The following is a 25,035-nucleotide window of genomic DNA, read 5'->3' as shown; positions in this document are numbered from 1 at the left end:
GACTCAGACACCATTGTCAAATCAAATGTGGTAATGACCATTGGTGCCATGTCTTAGCCCCTGGGAAATCCTTTCTGTTGTCATATTTCTTGATTTCATCTGCCTGCTGGTTTTGACGTACCACATTGTGAGAAGAGATTTTGTGGGCAACCGATGCGCAAAGTCTAAGATTTCACCAGATTAGGCTTGCTGACTGTTTTCGCTGACATTAGAATGCTTTAATACAACTAGCTTCACAGCAGTGCTGTTACTGTATATTAATTAGGACCAGGCGTTAAATTGGGTTGGAATGATTCAGAACAGAGGTCCGACTCCCTTGGTTGAAGGAAAAACGAAAAGCATGAATAAATATTTGACCACAAAGGTTTAGTTAAACTTAAACCGTTTCCGCTGTCACTGCATCAAAGAAAAATGTAAGTGCCAGAATGCTCCTTTCTGTCTCTATGCCCGGGGGGCCATGCACAGTGTGTTGGTTTTTAATTGTTTACAATGTAAACATGTGCTAGACGCATGTCTCTAACATTGCACTGTGTCACGCTGCTGTTGAAACAACCATTGTGTATTTTCCCAATTATTACTCTACATTAAGAGCGTACACTAATTAAATTAATAAATATAATTTATCGTTAATCTATATTAATAAAAATATGTTTACGAGACAAATACATACCCCCATCGCCTGTACAGCAAACATTTCAATATTTGTCTTACTTTTTCCAGTAGTTATTTTAATCAAAGCTGCACTATGTAATCAAAGCTGCATCTATCCTCTTCTACCCCGGATTTGAACCCGGTCTCCTGCGCCATTGAACTTATAGAGCCTGCCTGCTTGCTCAGGGGATGAATTGAATCTTCGTGTCAGATCCTGCATCTAGGGGAGACATGACCTTTGACACAATCTATATGTCTCAATAGAATTGCAGGGAGACTAAATACAACCACCCCGATTGGATAAGTCATATTGTATTAACTTACTCTACAATACAGATTGGACAAAATTAAATGTTATTCTTTAAGAAAAAGTTACATAGTGCCGCTTTAAGCTTATAGGGAACTACGTTTAGGGAGACTTTTATTTCATATTTGGGTTTATATTGCACATACCGTAGCTGTTCTCAAGCTAGCTGAAAACATTCATAAATCATCACTATGGTTACTGAGAAATGTCCACTGGAATTGTGTTTGCATTTTGTATCAGTGCTAAAGGAAATGAAAAACAAATTGTGATTCAAAACTGAATCAGTTCTTTACCCCATCCTAACTTACTGCCTGCCTATTCACACAACCCTGACCCTCCTCTCCCAGGGTAAGTAACAGTAAACATTATTTTCTCTACTGTGTAAACCATCATTATACGTGACTTGCTTTCTAACCTTGACAAGGATGAGGCCGCACAGCCCTTAGCCACGATGCAAAAGTTTATTAAAAGTTACAACCAACGTTTCGACAATACAGTCTTCCTCAGGGTTTAACGTGTTGCTTTCTAGCTTAACATAAATGACAAGTGAAGGTCTGCTACTACTACTGCTGAAATGTGTCTGGCACAGGAACCTAAAAACGATGATTTTATATGTTGAAAAATATGCTGTAAATTGTTGACTATTAGTCTACATTAATTCAGCTACAACATTTAGACATTTAGAAAACAACCACTGTCCTAGGATGAGGTTATGCTAATTGTCACTACATTAGGAACTAGAAAAGTGTGCTCCTCATAGCACACTTTTCCTGGTCTCCGCCAGGCCAGGTTGCCTACCCAGGGCCTGCAAACTTTGAAAGGCAGTCATAGCCACTTGGAAAGGGATCTGAAAAATCTAACGTATACACCGTGATCACATGACCCCAGAGATAATGTGTACCGGTTTGGACAAAATCTGTAGGAGTAGTAGCAAAAAGTGTGTTTTGAGAAAAACACAAAATGACGGAAAATGTAATCTGGCACAAGTGGCCGGGGCATATATGGCGAGTGAGAATCCAAGAAATGCAGGGGAAAATGATTTTTATTGTATGAGCTACAGTTCAAGAGTCATTGACCAAAACGTTAAGTGGGCTGCTGTAGCGGCAGCATGAGGGCCAATGTGAAAGATTCGGGGTGGCCATAGTCAAAATCATAGCCAATCGGAATGGAAGATGAGAAATCTGACAGATACGTCTCGGCCACACCTTCGGCCTGGCGGAGACAATTAAGTTCCTCTAGCAGTCGAGCTAGAGTCTAGCTCGACTGCTAACGAGTGGAATTAAAAAAAGTGCAAAAAAGGGGAGGGGGGGGGGGGGGTCACCTCAAGTTGCACTTTGTCTTACATAAGCATACTGGATATCTCCCAATAACAGCACTCTATAAAAATATCACTCCACTATATTTGCCTTATTATACCTGTAACCTAGCAATGGCTATCAGCTGTCAGACATTGATTACTAGGTGAAAATGAATTATAACATCCATGTCAAACCCACTGGTTTTAAACAAATTAACCCCCACCCACACACACACACACACACACACACACACACACACACACACACACACACACACACACACACCCCCACACACACACACACACACACACACACACACACACACACACACACACACACACACACACACACACACACACACACACACACACACACACACACACACACACACACACACACACACACACACACACAGCGTCTATTTGAGACCTACCTCTGGTCCCTTTAGGACAGGGTCTATCCACGGTGGATCCAGTGTGTGTCTGAGGCCAGTCAATGGTCCTCCTCCTGGTGGGCTCGCAGAAACGCCTGGGCGTAGGGGGCAGCTCCGGGACCGTGGGTCCTGCGGTGCCCGAACCACGGGTGTCCTCGAACGGGTCTCTCCCATCCCTGGGGTCGGCTGCCGACGCAGTGGCGTTAGCCTGCCCCTTCGCCGACGACCCGGTGGTGGTGATCACAGCGGTGGTCTCGGTTATAGACGACACAGAGAAGTCTTCACTAGTTGGCACTGCAGCGGGGTGGGGGGGGGGGGGGGGGGGTGGAGGAGGAGAGGAGGAGCAGGTTAGAGCTGGAGTCGAGAAAAAATATAAAAGGCCTTGCCTGGAGCCCCCACCATCATGTCTGTCAGTGTGGGGATTTTAATTGTTTGGCGCGCCACCGTTTGCAGGTATATCTCTGAGTTAGAGCTGCCCATTATTCTTGGAAATAAAAAGCTTAGTGCAGCACTCAACCATAACTCCACCTCCATTCTGCTCCCGCACAGCACAAAATCGAGGCAAACCTGCAAACACCACACTATCTCAGCTATTTTTACTTTACTTAAGCCCGCAAATAAGGGAGGGACAGGTGCTGGAATGTCCTTTTGCATGGGAGTGATTTCTTATCCAGAGAGTCTCTACCGTGGGCTGATTAAATGTCAACAGGGAAGACAAAGCCTGCCGTCCTTTACTTTTTTCTTTCTCTACTGCCTGTTTCATCTCTCTCACTTTGATAAAGCGGCCATGAGGAAAACGGAACTGCAGCGCCTCGGGCAAAAGCCATACATCAGCAATAATGCGATTCCACTGTATTCAATGCACGGCTACCCTATAGAGTGGGGTCTGTGTGAGTGTGTGTGTGAGCAGGCGCATGCGCAGGTGTGTATGCTCTGCCAAAGGAGTGTTCCTACACATGTATGTTCCCATCACTGTGTGTGTGCAGATGGATATCTGCTGTAGAGAGCCCGAAGACGGCTAGGAAACGAGAAAACATGCAGGAATAGGAAATCTATCAATTTAATACAGTATATGAATAGCCAAATATAAATGAAAACAAGAACACACAATAAATGCTTGTGTGCGCGTGCGTGCATGTGTATGTCAAAGACAGTGTGTGTAGGGTTGTCTCCTGCATGACTGATCATACATTAAAACCACCACAGTCACCCGATCATTTGTCAAGATAAAAGCAGCTTCCCACACTGAGGCCTGCCTTTGTGAAAAGAACCCGTGGTGCTGTCTTCAGGACCCCTGGGTGCCTCTAGGGAAAATGCAATATCATGCTATCTGACACCCCATCATCAGACACATATCTCCATTTCCTGAGATGAATGGTGACAAAGCCTGCATTTAGCGTCTGGAGCTAATCATCCAATCAGAGGAGTCTTTGTTTTTGTTTTTTTCCAATTGAAATGTCTTCGCTCACTGCAGACCCCCGATCTCTTGGGTGTGTGGTCAGATACCCACACCAAATCAACAAAAAGACATAAGGGCCACATATAGACTAACTGTTGTAGCATACACTAGCTGCTCTCAAAGTGGGGTCTGGGGACCTCCATGGGTCCTTGGGGGGATCCGCAGAAAGTGTAGTGAAAATAGCATAAAAATCTGGGTAACCACTTTAACCCTATATACATCTGTTTGAAAATAGCCTACAGCCTTCTACAAGCTCACCAGTGCGTATCTTTTCAAAAGATTTGGAAAATAATGTGGACAATTTTGAATATTTTTCAACAACACAAATCTTGTATGGGGGTCCCTGGCACAAAATATTTTCAGATGGGGGGCCGCCAGCGGCCCACTACATATTAATTTGAAGATCCTTGACATGAAAATGTTTGAGAACCACTGGAATACACGTTAAGAAAGGAATGTCACACCACTGATATTAACTAATATATGTTAAAGAAAAACAATAATGACACAGTCAAATTATACCAGCGTGTGCCAAGCTAAAACCCTTGAAAAGTACTGTCACGACTCTTGCATCTAACTAATAAACATTACCAAAAATATCTATATATATTAAACTCAAGAGTTAAATTAAGGTGCCTTTCACATCTAAAGCTCACTAGTGGATTTATTCATGCACTCTTACAGGCACAAACAATCTAACTGTAAAAATAAACAAAAATGACTTACAACTACAAGGCTTCTAATAAAAACTGCAGTATTAAATAACATATTCAACTCCTTTGAACACTGTGTCAGAGACATACCGAGTTTCTAATTATCTAATAATTTAACTAGGCTATTGCATCAGACAGACCGCTGAAAACGTTGTCAGATGGGGAGGGGTGCTCTCGGTAAACTGTGTTGTTTGGGCCATTCATCAAACAAATAAACCATGTTTAGATTATTGAACCGACTGATGCACATTTCCCTCTTTATGTAGCGCCGGCAGTTGTGATCCCATAGCCCGAGAGGACGTTCGGGTGAACGTATTGCGCTGTGACGACGCATGGAATTCAGTGACCGGAGCTCTTACGCCCGTTCAGATTATGGGAAGGCATTGCGGCGGACTCCCCATTGGCTTAAAGGACAGCCAATGAGGATAAAGTCCTGAAACATTCACTAGCACAGTGACTGAATATAGACCAGCTTGCTCCACAAGCTGGTAAAAAGCATCTAATAACACTCATAGCCTGCTGTGTAGTTGTGTGACGTGTCGCACACTGACCTTCTCCTCTGGCAGGAGTCCTGGGTAATTAGCCCACGCTTATTCACTTATTGCATATCTGTACCCCAGTCAATCATTCACATGTTCCTTCCTAGGCAGCATGGCAGCAAATATGACAGGTCACGTGAGCTCTGTAATTGTTTTCAACATTTGACGTGAAGAGGTAAATGTCTCAGCCATGAGCTTATTGTTATCATGATTGTCAGAATTGCCAACTAGGGCTGATTCTAGATTCCTAGCTTTCCTTTCAACACTATGAAGCTGTCTCAAAAGGAGCACCGTAATTATGTAAATGGTTTCATAGTGCTGATCTAGACTTATCGTTTTCTGTATTACCTACATCTGCCTGTATGGTAAACATAGGCCATCAGCTATGTATTGATAACGAGGCTATGCCAGCCGATAAGGGCATACCGGTCTTCCTGTTCTCTAAGACAGTGGTTCTTAACCCATTAAGACCTGGAACGCATCTGTGTCACTTTAGATTTCTTTGGTCTATTCAAAAATAGCAGATATACGAGCTTGCAGATGTGCTATTTTTGAAAAATCTTGAAAAAATGTTTTTAATATTTTCAGATGGGGGTCCGCGGCCAAATACACTTTAATTTGGGGGTACGTTTGAGAGCCACTGCTCTAAGATGTCGGAATAGCTATCGGCCTTGAACATGTGTCATAGTGCTGACACTTGACTATACGTCTCAGACCCATCTGTGAGCTACTGTATGTGGGTCATTTTGGTTGCATCTCAATTCCTAGTTATGAACAAACTGCTGTCCCTCTGTGTATCTGGAGCATACAGTATGCCCTCAAATGGAATTTAGGGAGAAACAAAGGTGGATTAGAACAGGTTAAAGCATGCTTACTATTAAAAAGGTGTGCTTGAAATGGGATATTATTCATTTAACCAGTTAAACCCTATATTTAATAAAAAAACGAGTTGCAACTGTACTTCGACCGTGTTTTTCCTCCTACACCAAATTTCTTTGCCAAAAATAGCTGATCTACAACTGCACCAGAATAGGGATGCTGGGGCTCAAGTGGTTAAAATAAAAAAACATTATAATTACACCAAATAACTAGAATAAAACATATTTATCAACAAATTAGAAGGCGCAAGTAGAATCACAGTGCCATGAGTGTACAGAAAGAGGAAACTAAAAATAACAATACTACAAAAAACAGCAATTAAAAAAAACTGATTGTAATTATGCCTAAATGAAAGAAATAATATTGGCCTAATTACACAACTTTTATATAATTACAATATGATTTAGCATTTTATGTACTTATATGGATAAATAAAATACAGTATATTGTTAAATGGATTTTCCTTTGTATATATATTATATATACACACACACAGACACATTAATTAATTAATATAGCCGCTCTAAAACCGTGTCGCGGATGTGATGCACTGTGAGCTTGGAGTTAAGCTAATTTCGGCGCGCAACACCGCCATGCGACGCAGCAATGAATTAGGCTGTGCTACGGTCTCAACAAAAGACCCACATTCAATGTCTGTCTGTCTGTCTGTCTGTCTGTCTGTTTCTCTCTCTCTCTTTGTCTATCCACTGATATTGTTTTGCACAAATGTTCACGATAAAAAAAAAAGCAGATCTACAAGCTCATAGCGCGGCACTCGGTGCCGCGCTATGAGCTTGTATATCTGCTATTTTGACTAGCCAAAGAAATCAAAAATTATATTTTGGGCTTTTCTGCCTATATTGATAGTTAACTGTAGAGAGAGACAGGAAACAGGGAGAGAGAGAGTCGGGGAGTGACACGCCGGCAGAGGACGCCGGGCTTGGGAATCGAACCTGCGACTCGCCAGGCTGCATTAGAGCCTAATGTGGTATGCACCTTAACCCCCAGTATATCCTTTTAGAACACGATTTTGAGATTCATCAGATAGGATAAAAAAAGCAATTAATTGAAAATACAATCTAGCAAATAAACAAAATAATAAAAGAACGATTGAGCACTGCTTGACTCTAAAATACTGCTCGCACTAAACTGCCAAACTAAACCGTGTACAATTCACATACGTATTTTCTTCTCCATGCTGTTAAAAATAAATAAATACGTGTGTGTGTGTGTGTGTGTGTGTGTGTGTGTGTGTGTGTATGTATATATATATATATACATACATACATACACACTTTTTTTTATCACCAGTATGACAGTATGTATGTCATTCAGAGCTTAATGTGCAATAAGTGCTGCTTATTGTAATGCCCCACATGGGTGTGACTGGGATCATCTCTGTGTGTACAGCAGAACAGTTTTTTGTCTCTCTCTGTGTGTGTGTGTGTGTGTGTGTGTGTGTGTGTGTGTGTGTGTGTGTGTGTGTGTGTGTGTGTGTGTGTGTGTGTGTGTGTGTGTGTGTGTGTGTGTGTGTGTGTGTGTGTGTGTGTGTGTGTGTGTGTGTGTGTGTGTGTGTGTGTGTGTGTGTGTGTGCGCGTGTGTGTGTGTGTGTGTGTGTGTGTGTGTGTACACACACGTGCGTGTGTGTGTACACGTGTGTGTGTGGGTGTGGGTGTGGGTGTGTGTGTGTGTGTGTGTGTGTGTGTGTGTGTGTGTGTGTGTGTGTGTGTGTGTGTGTGTGTGTGTGTTCAACAATAATCTTTCATTTAAGTCAATTAAAGTCAATTAAAGTCAATTACTGTCAATTAAGAGGCATTGGACACACTTAAAGCTCAACATACACATGGGCATGATTAAAATTAAGTGCCTTCCAGGCTGCAAACATTTGATAAATGCGGTGGAAGATGTTAGTAGTACATTTAGGCATACATTATTTACAGTAACTTATTTACGCAAAGTTATTGTGTATTGTTGTATTTCTATTTTATGCACATACTGTATGTCTGTTGCATAAAATTAATAAAATCATACCCCTTTCAGAGAGGCCATCCTATACGGATAGTTCATGGACTATCTCCGTAAAAGTGTCGTAGGTTTTATATTGATTGCAACTAAAATCCCCAATGAAGAATGTAAACATATCAATACAATAAAAAAAGTAAACTGTTTTACACAGCTTGATGCCTGCACGTACAGTGCCTTTGTGCATGTTTGATATCTCTGCGCTCTGCAATTTTCTTTTGATCGTGATGATGAGCAATTTCACCAGGAGTGTGAGAGTCTTGTGTCCTCTGACAGCGTTCAACCAAGAGAAGGCTGCCCAATTAGCCACCATTTCACTCAAGAGGCAATACATTCTCTCTCGATGGGAAATCTGACAGGAAGGGCATACTGTTATGACATATGCTGAATAGTGCCTGTTGTAAGTAGTACTGAGTGTGTCAAAGGTTGAGGAACACTCATGAAATGGCCACAATAGAATGAAGCAGATTTGCAAACGAAAGACAATTATGGGGTTAAAAAAGGTCATCAATCAACAGTATCACAGTTCAAGTAGAAGTTACATGAATCGTGTGATAACAGCATCCCCCGGTGCCGTTTTCCTTCTTGAGAAATGAAAAAATAATGAAATAAACCCACGATTGGATGATCAAAGGTCCAGAAATTCTGTTTGTCCTTGCCTACGCATACACCAATAACGTAAAGCTTTTATCTGATGCTAAACACACCAGGAGACTTCAAAGAAAGCTCACATAGGAGAAAAGGCTTCTACGTGTGAGGATAGATGGACAATAAGACCTAATACCATTAGGGAGAACAATGTTACAGCCAAAAACAAGCTCTTTAATTTGTTTACAGCCTAAGGTTTTGAAACAGTAAGAATAAGATGAGAAAGCCTCTCCATGTACAAGAACTAAATAAAATGGCATACACACTGGGAGCATGACGAATAAACAATCTGAAAATGCATTTTATTTCACATCAAACTATTCATTTGGTGATGCCTGATTCATAAAGGTTGATGCTTTTTTCTTCGCAGTGAAAAATCGACCTTGTTTCGAAAAAATTATGATTAATTAATGATAATGATGTTGCTTTATCATCACGTAATGTTCACATTCTGTGTGGATGGATGTAATCTTTGAATATATATATATTTTAAGCGAACATTTGTAACTCAAATCTTTGCTTCTGGGGGTCCCTGGAACAAAATGTTTTACAAATGTTCGCTTTAAAAAACATATATTCATTTGCACAAATGTTCACGATTTTTCAAAAAAACATTATGACCTGAGGCCGATTGCCGATTCTACGAATGCCTTCTAAAGCAGTAGTTCTCAAACGTTTTCGTGCCAAGGACCCCCAAAATGATAAGCATTTGGCCAGGGACCCCCAGAAGAGAAGATATGTGTTAAAAAGAATATTTCACGATTTTTTCAAAAATGTTCAAAAGTAGCAGATGTACAAGCTCGCAGTGTGGCACCAAGTCACGTGCTGTGAGCTTGTATATCTGCTATTTTTGAGAACTACTGTTCTAAACCAAGGTTCTAAATCCTAAGAGTTTTCTGAAAAAAACGTATGTTGCTATAATAGCTCAAATCTAAAATATGGGTTAACCTGAAACCTAGTGTCCCTATTCTGGGGAGAACATTCAGTGAAAATAGCAGATCCACAAACTCACGACGATGTCTCAACCCGATGCGTTGTAACCTTGTAGATCTGCTACCGTACTGTATATTTTGCGAAGAGATTTGGTTCAAAGAGGGGAAAAAAGGAGGGGTCTAGTATAGATCCCTGGGGGAATCCGGTCTGTGAAGAATGTAGGGTTTTTTAGACCGGCTGACATTTGGTTTGGTATATCTCTAGGTATATATTTTTTCATACCTTCACGGTTATATGATGGTATTTTTATGTAAAAGAAAAGCTGAGCTGCTGGAGATAGAAGTCATTGCCGCATAATGACATTGTCCAGCCTACAATGCTGTGTCTAATATGCAATTAGCCTACTTAGATAAGTCTTTGCTGAGCTTAACCCATTTAGACCTGAGGCCGATTCTAAAAAACGCCTTTTCTGAAAAACTTCAAATATTTATAAAAATTTCAACAAATGTATGTTGCTATATACTGTACATAGCAACAAGAACCCCAAAAGGGGTTCCCGTCCTGAAAGGTATAGTTACAAATAGGGGTTCCCGCCCAAAATGGGTTAAATACTTATGGCCCATAGAATAATGAATATGAAATAAGTGCCCTTCTTCCATAGATTCAGCATACCTTGCTGCAGGACTCGATGGCACTTGTTGCCATGGTGGATACCAACACGTCAGTGGGCTGAACGGAGAAGATGTACGGGTGGTGTGGGAGATTTGAAGTAAAATCATGCGGTTAATGAAGTGCTTTTTTTCAGTTGGAAGAAGTCATGTCAAGATGAAAATATAATTCCATATCTGTATTTCTGATGGCATTGAAAATAATACCGTAATACAGGTTTGGTGCGAGATCGATGGACAACATCACATGTGACAATACGTTTGACCAAGTACCTATAATATTGATATTGTGACAATAATATCGTATTGTGATGATAATGTAAATTGTGCCCTTTTTTATATATCCTTTTTTGTTTTTAAATAGCGAAAATAGCTGATCTACAAGCTCACAAGGTGACACGTTGTGTTCCGTGAAAATATTTGGTGCAGAGTGAAAAAGGTAGGGGGATCAAGTACAGACCCTTGGGGTATATGAAGTATATAAGTGGTTAACGCTGAAAGTGTAAAAATGGACCTCATTTTTTTTACACTTACAGAGTTAAATAAACACAGCCACTAAACCTTTTTCCTCCTGGTCTTCCAAAAGGCCAGCTTGGCAAACCCCCACACACAAAGTTAAACAGTTCTCATACTGCTGCACTTTGGACTAAAAATAAAATAGTCAAGGGACAAGGTCTGAGGAGACAAATGTTTTTTTAAAACGTTTTGAAAGTCTAAAATAGAGCCTTTAAAGTGTTTAAAACCAGGAAAAGACAACACGTACACCATAGGCTATCACGATATTACGATATCCAATATTGATATAATATTGATACATTGCCGAGCCCTAACCTAGACCCGCTGATACCGTTAAAGTAGGGGTGTGCCGATATATCGTCCCGCGATATATCGCGATACGTTTTCGTGACGATATGTATCGCAAAAAATAAAATAAAAAAATAATATATATTTTTTTGCAATAATAATAATGCAAAAACAGAAGTATTTGTTTGCATTTGCTTTTTTCCCCCCCATATATTTTCATAAGCTTTCCCCCCCCCATATATTTTCATAATAAAAAAGTGCCATATATCGTATCGTATCGATAGTGTGAGCCCAATATCGTGTATCGTATCGTGAAATTGTGTATCGGCACACCCCTACGATAAATCTGTGAACATGGCCAATTCAATTGCATCGAAAAGAATAGGAGAACACCAACCAGCGTAAACTGAACCAGTGGGCAATCTCGATGCACTAAGATGCCCCCACTGCCACACTGTGAATAATGGATGGTGTGACTGTATGTGCGTGTTTGTGCTTTTATGTGTCTTTATACAGCGTAACAGCAATGTGTTTTTCGGCTCTTAAGTGTTTCAGCCCAATCAGGCGGTCTCTGAGGATAATAAATGTATACGCAGGGTGCCGTTAGTCACTTCTTTTAAAGAACATGTGCCAGTAACTAATGATGGAGAAACAACAAATCCCACAAGATATGAATTTTACATCAGGCTGTTTATATACAGCAATACGGCTCCGCTCCATTCAAACCCATGTGATGTTAGCTTCAGTACTGATGTCTAAGTGAACCATCTGGTGGTCACACAGCTTGGCATGGACAATGTCCCTTTTGCCATTATACTGTAAAGGCAGCCAATTCACAAGTGATTCCTCCTCCACACCACTTACTGTATCAATATGTCTATATACTATACATTTATGAAACCCAGAGCAAGGTGATGAGAAATGGAGTAATGGCTACGCGGTGCTGTTTGCATTCTTGACACGTGTTCTTGAAAGAGCAGTGGACAGAAAAAGCTCTGCCATCAGATCCTTGCACCAGTGTAATTTATGAGTGCAGGAGCTCAAGTCCAGGGGGCCCAGACACAAGCCTAGAACCATGCTGAGTAAGAGAGCGATATAAACAAAATCAAATATCACAATATTTGTTTTACTAAATACCTCGACATTGATATTGTGATGATAATATTGTATTGTGACAATGATATAAAAAAATAAAAAAACATTTGTAAAACATTGACAAAAATATAATACAAGCTCAAGCTCTCTTATTTGAGTAGATCGGCCATTTTAAGAAACATTTATTATAAACTAAGACGTAAGACAGGAAAAGACAACATTTATGTCAAATCACGATGCTATGATATAGAAAATCCCAGACGATATCGATATACTGCCCAGCCCTAACGTGGAGGCACATGGATGCATATCCAGACTCCCACCAACAGACACAGGAGCGTGCACACAAACAACACAAAGATAGTGTGTTGCTCCTTTCTCCCGAACCCTATCTAACAACACTCTTTGTTCCGTGCCTATAGTGTCCATTTGAACGAGGCCATATTCCACCAGCCCTGAAGCCAGTCTCGAGCCATGGCAACAAGCGGAACAATTAGAGCTGTTCCAAACATCCCTTGGCTCCTTGACTTGTGGCCCTCCAGCTAATGCCTCCACATATCACAGTCCAATGTGATCCCAGTAAACATTTCTGCTGCTCAAGATTATGCCTCACAGGGTGGAACACCGGCTTAGTGCATGATACATTCATAAATCGTTTTGATGATTCACCTCACTGCGATACCAAGCTATATAAAAGCATAGCAGACGCATGAGCAACGTACAATACTGAGCAAATGTATTAGGTTTGCAAGGCACACATTATGTGTATGTAATGTGTTAGCGTATGTTTAGCACAGATTTTCAGTTCAGTGCTGAGCCCTCTCCTGTTAGTAATGTTGCCGGATCACTCCAAGTGGTTAAAAACCACTCGAGCCGTAGCATTCCCTATTCTGTGGCGACATTTGGCGAAAATAGCCAATCTGCAAGCTCACAACGCTTTGCAATGCGATGTGTTGTGAGCTATTTTCGGTGAAGATATTTAGGGTAGAGGGAAAAGGAGGCCTAGTAGAGACCTCTTGGGGACTCCGGTCAACAAAGTATATAGGATTTAAGTGGTTAAGTCAAGTCCAATGTTTCTTGGCAGCCTTTTGGATGAAGCCATTAATTTTATGCATCTCTTCAGACCTCAGATCGATGCAAACTCAGAGGCAAATTAATTTTCTCCTTTCTTTCTTCGTTACTTTGAAATGCCCCAGGGAATTATTCTGCACTCTTGATTGGCTTTTTGAATCCATTGTACAGAAATCAAGTCAATGTGTGCATGACAGACAATGCTTTGTTGGTGTCCCTGCAAGTTTTTGTAGGGTTGAGTATTTGGGTGTGCTCTTTATTGGCATGTATCTCTTTTAGTGAGACTTCTAAGGAGGTCTAACTATTGATCATTTTGTGTTTTGTGTTCACAAGGCATTATTGGACAGACTATAGATATTTCCTTGAAATGCATACAAGTGTTATTAAGGGGAATAATCAGCCAGGTGAATAATGTAGAGGTCGACTAATATGAATCTTTCAAGGCCGATATTGATTCTGATATCTTAAAGAATAGGATGACAGATATGTCAATATCAGCTGATATAGGCTAGTTAGCGATATTTAACTAACAAATATGTACATATGTATAGGTTGGCCAATATAATTGGTGTCCCTATCAATTATAGGATGTACAATTAGGGCATATGCCCTCGAATAGAAGTTTTGTGGAACCATAGGCAGAGTTGGGCAAGTTAAAATACTATTTAAAATTAGTGCTTGAAGTGTTGTTACTCATCTGAAATACAGTAATTAATAGGAAAATAACCGACAAATTAGATGGAGAGGGAAGAAGCAGAATATTGATGACAGACTAAAAGCCAAGGGTGTACAATAGGAGTGATCAAAAAAAGAAGAAAAAACAGTCACATTGGTGCCCTAAGGAAGAAAAAAATGCAAATATGTCAGATTCAACAGAAACTCCCAGACTACTGCTACTGAACTTTTTATTTTGTGTTTGTGTTGTTCTGATCACGTAAAACATCCTAAATATAATTATGTTCTATATTTCATTCAAAATGTGCATTTTATGTACTAGAGATTCGGCCTCACACCTACGCCGCACCGCCGATCCGACATATATGCCCATATATGGAAATCTCTGTATCTGTCAGTGGTGTCCCTTTTATGCCCATATAAGGAGATCCCTGATGTCATCAGTATGTGCCCATATATGGGCATGCCCCATTTTGTGCCCATATATGGAGCTGACAGATTTGTTTTTGACATTGAGGTTAGACAACACACTCCATATGTGGGCGTGGCTGCTTTGGGAACTCCTTATAGTTATGGCTGAGTCATGGTGACATGAGTTTGAAGACGTGGTCCGTCAGCCCGCCCGTCCTCCCTTAAGCCAATTTTAATATAGGATTGTTGACAATAAAAAAGATCTATCTATCTATTCTATCTAATCCAGTTGACTCTTCCATGCCTCTCGAGGATGTATGTAACCACCAAAGCTGATATTTGTGACAGAAATGGAATCTCTTCCTTGATTGTGCTAAGTGAGTTGCACAAAGGAAAGGAAATACACCGATTTACTGTTTGAGGGGACTTCACTTTGTGGTCCATGAATCTTAATGGACACAATTAATTTCCTCTCCGCCTCAAGTGCTCCTCAGTTTCAGTGAGAAAGAGACGTTATTTCTGCACCATTAGATTACTCTTCAGAATAGGTTGTTTAATTCAACTCTATATCATGAGAAGCAATAAATTCTAATAGCTACAGAGTGAAGAAGTTAAAGGTGTAGATCTTGGAAACCTAATAAACATGAACCAATTACTTTCATGTGCCATTCACGAAACCCCACTCCCCACGAGTACTGCTGCTGGTGGAGTCATCTCTATTTGCCCTCTCCGCTGCCTTCCAAGTAGGCAACATTTTAAAGCATTCTCGTAAAATACACTTAATGATCCACAATGGCAGGTGGTGTTGAAAAATACCCCACGCTCACTCTAGATTAGATCTAAGTAGCAGAACACTGGTGGGAAACGGGCGGTAAAAATAATGGGTGAAATCAACAACTGTGTACCGATTGGTGTTTCCGTGATTACATGTGCTGCTCCTGCGGTAGTGGCAGCGGCATCTATGTGGCGTTTGTGTTTACCGAGGCATTACAGTAGCTGAGAGAGCACATTAAGCCCTTCATTGGAATTGCACTTCTGGTGCTGGCCACTTTTGTCCTTTCTTGCTAGGCTCTTTTGAGACAAAGGGAAGGTAATTATGATAATTCAGTTGTTAATTACATTTACATACGTCTGAACGTTGAGGACCAGAGTAGGCAGTTTGCATGCATGCCAATGCGGGCATGGTGAAGTCATTAAAATTATTGAGTATTTCCTATCTCGTCTTAACACGGTCTTAATCGAGGCTTTGGCTGTTACGCCAAACAGACGCAATCTCTGAGCCCCTTGGTTGTCAAGATATCTTGCTGGGGAGCTTCCAGTGAACAGCGCGCTAACAAACAGACGTGTTGACAAGAGGGCCAGAGTTCAGCAGCACCATTGAGACATTGAGACATCACCACACACCCCCCCCCCCTTTCCAACAACGTAGGTCAAGGATCATATTTCCCCCCCTGCCGCTGCCACCCGGAACGTCCAGAAGTTAAAAATCATAACTTAATCTAGACCAGCGCTCCGGGGCAAAACTTGAGCCTCTAACTAGATATGAAATCTGGCTGAGATCCTTAGTTTCCCCCCTCGGTACAGGGACTTAGCCTTGCTCTCAGGGATAAGGAGGCTGGCGGAAGGTAATTATGCCCATTATCAGTGTGATGCAAGGACCCTGTCTGATGACACGTCTGCCTCCCCATAGCACTTTACAGATTAATTTAAGCCCCCTGACTGTCTGACAGGACGCTTTGCTGTAATTGATCTCTCTGTCCAACCATATGGTCATCCCTCTAACCTTTCATCAGCCTGATTTACCATGTGGCCACCTAGCTTGCACACGCACCCCACACTTGAAGCTGAACTTGAACTTGGGTTTCATGCCGGCGCAACACTATTATGGAGATCGTCACCCAATCTATTGTAAACGACAACCTCTGCGAATGATGAGGTAGCCATGGCAACACAAGACCAAATCCCAATGCAGAAGGGCAGATAACCTCTGTCGTACCGCGTGCAATATTTCAGAATCCTATTGCGAGCATTAGAATGAAGATCACAAGGCCATTGTTCATAATAGCTTGGGATAAGGCCTAAGATTAGAGAATTTGATAGGTTGATAGGGTCCAAGCTTCAGCTAGAGTCAGTGCTTCAGCTCGCCTCGTGGTAATAAAGAAAAGGCAGGCTTTGTGGCAGCGGGCTCCCCGTGGGAGAGATCCCTCGTTCCGGGGTGAATCTGTAATTTCTGTTTGCAAATGAGCCCTTTCCCCAAGACTAACACAAACCTCTTCTCCATGTCGCACCTGAATTGTATTCAAAATTAAAAGGCAGTCATCTGTGACATCCCACACAGTCACCGTACAACAGAAGCTCGTCACATTACAAAGACAATGTGCTGAACACAACACAGTGGGGCTTACCTTCAGCGGGATCTGGAGGTCCAAATTCAAGGTCATAGCGCAGGATGTAAAAGTTATTCCACACATACAGCTGATTGTCCCTGGGGTTGTAATCCACAGCAGCAATGTACTGGTACTGGTTGGGGAAGAGGATGTCAATGTACTCGCCCTGGCTCAGCTTGGTGTTGTAGATGTAATCAATATGGCTCCGGCTGGACTCGCTCTCGTTCTCCTCATACGTTGAGCGCACCACGTGCAGCACGCCGCACACCATGAAAGCGTTGGAGGCAGAGCGCTTGTCGTACGCCGTGTCCCAGGTGGCTTCGAAGCGCAGCGTGTACGGGTTGAGCTGGCTCAGCACAATGCGCCCGTTGTTCTGCTCGGTGGCGTAGATCACCCACAAGCCTCGCTCGTCCACCGCCAGGTCAATGTCCGTCTTGCCGCCCCAGCGGTACGGCGAGGTGTCGTGGTAGTTAGCGTTGTTCACGATGGCCTCGCCACTCTTGATGCGAGTGCGCAGGTCAAACTTGACGATGTTCCGCGTGCGCTCCTTGTTGAAAAAGATGGCGCCGTCGTAGGCCACGAAGCCTGTCCCGTCGACGCGATGTGGCAGTTTGTATGTGGTGGTCTGCCGTCCATTCTTGAAGTCTTCCAGGGAGGCAAACTCGATCAGGGTGTCAGTGCGGTAAGGGGTCCAGGGCATGAAGAACACCTTGTCTGCAGCTTGTAAGGGGTCTTTGCACCATGCTCCTGCTTGCTGCTCGGCTTCAAATACGAAGGTAGGGGCTCCTATTTCCTTCAGAGTCCCAGGACAAATGAAAACTAGTGACAGAGAGAGAAGTGAAACAAAACGTAACAAGTCAGTACTGTAGGCAAGCATGTTGCACCAATTGTACATGTCGCTAAGACACGTATCATTCCTGTTGCTGTACGAATGAAGTGCAGGGCAAGAAGAGATCAGGTACAGTAAATTTTGAGGAATGTTTCAACTACTGTTTTGCACTGTTGCTTGTGTATAGGGGGAAAGAATTATGGGAGACAAATGAGTATGCTAATGGTTATTCCGAATGACAAATGTGAGGTTGAGAGGAGAACATCTCAAGAGTCTGCTGAACACTCTAACTGGGACAAAACAAAATAAAAGGTGAACACAAAAGTGAAATCCTGCAAATGTAAGACATGGAACATTGGAGAGATAGGGTTTACATCTTTTTCTGTAAATACCATCTTGTCTCTGGCGTCGTGAATATAACAGCTGGATAAATGAACACACATTGGCACATGCACACTCACGTGACTTTGGGTCATAAACCAAAATGATAAGGGAAGAGACTCCACATCTTGTGGGAGGGAGTGAGTGACAGATTATCGAATGGTGGTGGTGGCAGCAAAGCAGAGGAGGTAAAATGAAGGTGTGGGTTGGGGGACAGATTGAACAGCAGTAAAGGATTTTGTTTTCACTACGTCTGTGGCAAACGACAAGGGTAACCACTGATGGGTGAGGGAGGTTAAGGCAAGGTTTCTGTTTCAACTATTTACACAAATTGGTTCGGGATAAAGAAAGAACCGACTGATTTGTTGACATCTACTCAAAAATGTTAACACTTTGCCAATCTCACTCAGCCATCACTGCTATCTCACATCACGTGCTATGGGTGCAGAGGTCAGACCAAGCAAGGTAAGACAATAGACACAGAACTATCTAATCAAACTACTGACTGCAAAATCCTGAGTGTTCATTTAACACAATGAACGCTCGGCATTTTGCAGTGTAGTCATATTTTTTAAGTACTACATAAGAGCGCCTGGGATCATCGCCGCGCGTGGGTTGGCGATCCGTTTCACATTGTGTTCACACGTCTGGGATAGATTATGTTTGGTAACCCTGGACTTCTTCTGAAAATTTCTGTTTTGAAATTCATCTGGACTCCAGTGTTGCAAACAATCCCCTGTAGGGGTTTAGCATTTGACAGGAAAGGCAATCAAGGGGGAGGAGATGTGAAGGGGGTGGGGTGGGGGGGGGGGCTGTACTCGACACCACAGAACAAGTAACCGGAGGGTGGGGGGTAAAGGACCAGACCACTCATTTACCTTTTTGCTCCACTTCTATTTTAGGCATTGGAAAAGAAAGCAAAAAAGAGTGCAAAAGGGAGAGAAAAGGTTATCACGAGTCAACCACCAGGTACAAGAGAAGAATTTGTTAAGAGGACATGACCAAGAAGTGACCTGCCGGCCTGTTTGGGGAATAGGAACTGGTGGGAAAGAAATGTCATTAGTCAGTGTGTAAATCCTAGGATTTCAAAAACACACAAGTTAGTATTGGACACAAAATATGTATTTATATATATATATTTATATATGCATTGCTCTTTGGACGATTAAAATGATCCGTCCTGCCCTTACCTCTTCTGCCATCAAAATCATAGTCCAGTCCACTATGTAAGCACAAAACTAAACATATGCTTCCCCCCAATGGCATGATTATAAAGAAACACTGCATGGTTCAGGCTCCAAAGGCTGGGCAGATATAATCTGATAACATTCTTTGAGAAACAGCACATGCGTTATTTTTGGCCTGTATTGGCTGGGGGTGGAATTTGTTCAGACTTTATAGACACAAATCATAACATGGTTCCAAAGTTGCTCGCCCACAGACAAAATATGACTTGGTAGTAGCGTTACAGACTCTAATTAGTCAAAGAGTGCCACAGCAAACGAGCGATAACTGATGAACAGCCTGCCTATTATGGAGCTGTTAGTAGTTCGTTGAAACTGCATTCAGAGGAGGGAGGCTAGAGAGATAATATGAAAAGACTGAGAAGTTTAAAAAGAATGAGAGCAAAGGTTAGTTGGGTAAAAGGGTGAATGAGAAAGGAGCATCAGTTTGAAAGAAGAAAAGTAGATATGTCACAAAACATTTTCAATATATAACAAATCCAATACTAATGGTTGGTTTCATAGACAGGGATTAACTCTGGCTCTATTAAAAAATGCAATTTTAAGCTGGACCAACCCCAATCTGGGAACACAGAGCCAGTGAGAATGAAAAACAGCGCCCTCTGCTGTTTGTACTATCTCTCACTGGCTCTGGGACAATGACAACGTAGCACACGTGCGCAAAGGAAACCAGGGTTTTGGTCTGCCTTCAGCTTTCACTTCCGGTGGTGCCACTATGTTTTCATTCCCACTAACAATATTTCTACACGGAACACTAACACCACTTCTCCCAGAGAACATGGATCGTTTTGGTTATAAGCCCACTTGTTTCTATGATGAAAGAGTAAGTTAAAATGTGAATATCTTTCCGTGGTTTTGTCTGCTCCGCGGACGCTATTGTTAAATTAGTTTGGGTTTGTTTCGAGGGGGAAAGATCGACGGACACGTGAATCCCGCCCACTACATTTGATTGGGTAAAGCGCGGCCTGCTTCCTGATCTGAAGGCACGCCCACTTGTAGCCCAGTGTGTACATGTTATGACGAGCCTTCACGACAGATTCCAATGCAGAGCAGAATCTGTTCTTGAGAGATTAGACCAACCCAAATAGGGCAGACGAGCTATCGTGATAGACGTAGCTATTTTCAGTCTGGTAAAAGAAGATTAAAATGAACCCATAACTAAATCAGAGACTTATTTTATAGAATATAATTCATGTTATTTTAACATCACATTGAATGTGTTGTCAATACGTTCTAGGTAATTATTAATTATATCTCACAGTTCCACAGAATAAGAAACCAATTGCCATCTAGATTAAATCTGTTTGCAGTTTTGAAGAAATATCCCACACCAAGTCTAATAAGTTCAGTTGATCTATCGATTCCGTAGTAATCTCTCAAGAAGAATTCTTCGGCAAATCTGTCGGTGCTACTGCCTTAAACATGCAATGTTAATAAACACACACGCACCCAGATGGAGTGGACTGAAAAGGGGAGGAGTCAAACCAGAGTTCAAGGGAGGTCGTGCCCCCAGATGTTTTTTTGTTTTTTTTACCAAATGGGTTCCCAGATTAATTATGTAGTAGCTAAACCAAATACAAGCCATGCTCATTAAATTAATTTAGAAGTCTTATCTTTGCTTTTCAAGATTACTGCCTTTTTCAAACATTGTCTGTGAAACCAACCCTGACACTGGCAAGCAGATTACGAAACCTCGTCTTATTCATTAAGGGGGAGCGTGGAGCCAAGATTGCAGTTAAAACACATCTGTCTATTCTAAAGACATAGTTAAAGCACATCAATGAAAATTTTAAATGAGATTCGGACTGGGGATACTTACTATAGGGAACACACTCATACTGGACCTCTAAGTACTTGTAGGTGCCAGGGCATGGGTCAGGAAAGACATCAGAGCCAGTAACAACCACACACTGGGTACGGTTGTTGCACCTAGAACAGAAGATTGACCAGAGGTTTCAACATTACATAAAGCACTGTCCGCGGCAAGAAAATTTGGGTTAGACAACATTGACAACATGTAATGACAAGTTTACAGTACTGCTGTAATAGATTGAGTGTCCCATCCAGGGCCTTTATTAATATGCATTCTAGGTACAACCTTTCAACAAACGAGAGAAGAGAATAAATTCATTAAATACACAGAATATGAAAGAAAGTGCAACGGTGAGTGAATGTAATAAGAGAAAGCGTATAGTGAGGCAAGAGCTAAAGACACGTCAGGAATTATTGATGGCAAGTGGACGTCACCGGCTTAGCTGAATTTATCTCCTTTAACAGCCTCGTCCCACCACTATTCACATGGAGGAAAATCATTAAAGTACAGGCAACAGGTGGCTTTGGCATTCATTTGACTGGAATGAGTCCATGCAGTGGCCACGAGAAACGGTCTTGTCTGCATGGCGAGAACAATGTTAATGTAATTTCTATAAGCGCTTATCTGACTTCCTATACAACATGACTTAGTGGTTGTGCTGGTTGTGTGTGTGTGTGTGTGTGTGTGTGTGTGTGTGTGTGTGTGTGTGTGTGTGTGTGTGTGTGTGTGTGTGTGTGTGTGTGTGTGTGTGTGTGTGTGTGTGTGTGTGTGTGTGTGTGTGTGTCTAGTAAAATGACACAAGATGAAAATAAACAAAAAGCAAAGCACAGATTGTGTAAATATAGGATGAAAATGGCCCCACTTCAATCAAGCTCTCTTGAGGTGGAGGGATTGGGAAGCCTGTCAGCAGCGAGAGAGAGGTAAACAGGAATCCGTCACAAGAAAGATACGAAAATAGGACATTCGACATTTTTCAAGCGTGATATAAATATTTCAGGAGGTAAAAATGTGAAGCCATACCACTTGCACATATATTTCAGTGTTGAACATATCTTCCTTGGAATCATTGCTAATGCAAGAGGCTTTGTAGCTTTAGCTACAGCTGTAGCTGAAAATTTTGAAATAAGTGGTACTTGACACAACAACCAGCCAGTCCAAAACCACATATAGTTATCAAAAACACAAACTAGAGAATGTGTTATATCTAAGAATGTCAAATGACAAATCAAAAGCTTAATGACGCACACACACACACACACACACACACACACACACACACACACGCGCGGGCGCCTGGCAGCCTGCAGCACAGCCTTTTTGGGGACTCTTTTTTTCTTTCTTCTTCCCCACAACTGTTTGTCCCTCAACATGTTTTTGGTATTTTGGTTTGTTGCTTTCATTTTGGGTGGGAGATCACCGGTAGTCCAGTTATCTGGCTTTGTTTTGGTGTAGTTTAGTTTATCCTTGGTTTTGGTCATTCCAGTTGGCAGAGCTGTGTATACATGGCATCTTTTGTTCTGGGATCATCAACACCTTCTGTTTGTTTTCTTCTGTTTTGTTTCTTTTTTTCTCCTGAGTACAGGTCTTGGCATCCTTTAATACATTTTTTTCGAGTCTTTAGTTGTTTACAGAGGCCGTGACATACTGCATATGTGGGCTCGTCGATTCGTTTTTCCACACCGATGTTATTTTTGTATAGGATTGCTTTAAATGCAGACTGCAGTAAGTTGCTGAAGGCTTTGATTTTTTTTTTGGCTCAGTGTTGTAGCTGTGCGTTTTGTTTTAGCACAATTACTTTTGATGCAAACTGTGTCATAGAATTGTTCTTTCTCTCCACATGTTAATCAATGTGTAGTTTGACACTGTGGTGTGGTGTGTGTGTGTAGTTTACTATTTTGCCTACATCTTGTGTGTTTGGTAAGGTCTATGATAAAGTCTACAGGCTATAAGACTACTGTAGTCAACTAAAACATGTTTCATTCTATATGTTGAAACAGATAACCATTCAAAGGGGAAAAACACAGTCCAGAATAAAAACGTTTTTTTGTGTTGTTGATGCTAAAGTCCTTTGGTACTAATGGTTAACCAAACCTAGATTATTCATAATGAGTTAAAAGGAACAGAAATCCACAGGAAGTTTCCAAATATGCAATGGTACTAATATGTTTTCATGTGATATGGTGGAAGCTGTACTTTAAAGAGATTCACATTTTGCGCTACAGCTTGACTGCAGCGGATGCACAAGAGACTTACTGCCATATCTTTGAAGAACTGTAGGTTGGCAATTCCCTCAAACATTTAAATCACTGACAGCAGAGAGGTGCAAAAAATGTATATACAGTAGCTTCAAAACTGTTCAATTAAATCCAATGCAAGATTTATCAAGTAATACATGTATATTACATTAACTCTTTGACTGCGGACGACGCGATAACGCGTCAAGTGCTACTTTGTCCAGTTGGCCGTCGACGCGCTCGACGCGCTGGACGCGCGTTCATTGTTTAATCTCTGATTGCGCTATGCTGCTTAATATTCAATGTTATTCTCGAGTTCCACTTACTTCACGGACATCTGCATCCGGTTTCATGACCTGGATTCCGTTTCCGGTTTTTGATTCTTTTCCCCAGTCATTTTCGTCCAAAATAGGTAAATAAACGGTCTTTCACACGGTATGACGGACAAACGGACAGTTTCTCTTCTATAATCTATGGTCTGGGTGACGATCAGTCATCGCCGTCGTATATCACAACGTAATTTTCGCTGATCAAAACAATGGGGGGGACGTCACATCCGTTTTCATGTTTTTCCTTGTCTAATCTATGAAGAAGGGTGAGAGAGACCCAACGACATGATCAAAGCTGTCATGTGCTGCGCTCTAGTGGCGGATTTGTGCTGGGTCTTTACATTATGTGTCCTTAAATTATTTTCATGAGAAAAATTCAAAATATAAAAATAAAAAAACACGAAAATTGCTGGCACTGGGGGAGTACTTTATGAAAATACTCTGGCAGTCAAAGAGTTAAGAGTTTATTTACTTCTTTTTTTCTCTCTTTTCTTTTTGGCGCTGCATTGAGTCCAATTAAAATCCCCTCTTCCCCCCCCTGCCACATTTCTCTTTTCATCACCATCACCATCACCATCATCATCACCATCACCATCATCATCACCTCAATGGTCATAATAAGCCATGAGCACATTTAGCAGGATGTGTCTGGGAGGCTATACTGAGGATGGCCTGTGTTCTGCCTCTGTCTGAAATTATTAATAAGGGGAAATGTCATTATAGACTGCCCTGGGCCATTACCCTGTCTTAATCTGAGGAAACAGACAGCGCAAAGGAGACTCCACAAAGCCCTCCAGAACCTCCCTCTTTAAGTCCATGCATTTTATCTGCTAACCACTCGTGTTTTCCTTTAAAGACATGGCAAATATTTCAGAGCATATTCATCATGGGTGTGTGATCCTTGTCATGTGGCTGTAAATATCCCTTGACATGTGGATTAACTTTTCTGTTAATTTGATAGTTATTGTTAAGGATTGTTGGCAGTGTTTGCAGCATTTGTCAGAATTCAGTGTCCATTGTTCTTTCATCCAAATAATTGAATTGCAGTCACATTCTCAGTCTTAGCACAATAGTGAGATTTTTTTACTCTGTGTAACAGAAACAATCTAGAGGAGAATTTGCCACACAGTTTAGTTTTTTCATGTCAACATACATTTGTGTGATAAGTCAATGGACACCTGGCTTTGGATAGTCGAACGTAATTATAATTCT

The 25,035-nt window shown here is 41.6% G+C and overlaps 1 protein-coding gene across 10 annotated transcripts in view; it reads right to left on the bottom strand.

Moving 5' to 3' along the window:
* Positions 1–25,035, bottom strand: part of adgrl2b.1 (adhesion G protein-coupled receptor L2b, tandem duplicate 1) — an 88,779-nt gene that overhangs the window by 28,087 nt on the left and 35,657 nt on the right. For 9 of the 10 annotated variants that reach the window (XM_080441031.1, XM_080441035.1, XM_080441033.1 and 6 more), the window contains exons 4-6: positions 21,267–21,376; positions 17,012–17,812; positions 2,690–2,983 (exon numbers count right to left, since the gene is read on the bottom strand). In XM_080441031.1, coding sequence (XP_080297157.1) covers positions 2,690–2,983; positions 17,012–17,812; positions 21,267–21,376 — 1,205 coding nt within the window. Of the gene's footprint in view, positions 1–2,689; positions 2,984–16,999; positions 17,813–21,266; positions 21,377–25,035 lie in introns of all 10 variants that reach the window. The other variant, XM_080441034.1, reaches the window with a different exon arrangement.

Source organism: Gymnoscopelus braueri, assembly GCF_963280865.1.
Source record: "Gymnoscopelus braueri genome assembly, chromosome: 10".
Lineage (NCBI taxonomy): Eukaryota > Metazoa > Chordata > Actinopteri > Myctophiformes > Myctophidae > Gymnoscopelus > Gymnoscopelus braueri.
This window is presented reverse-complemented; position numbering and strand designations above follow the sequence as displayed.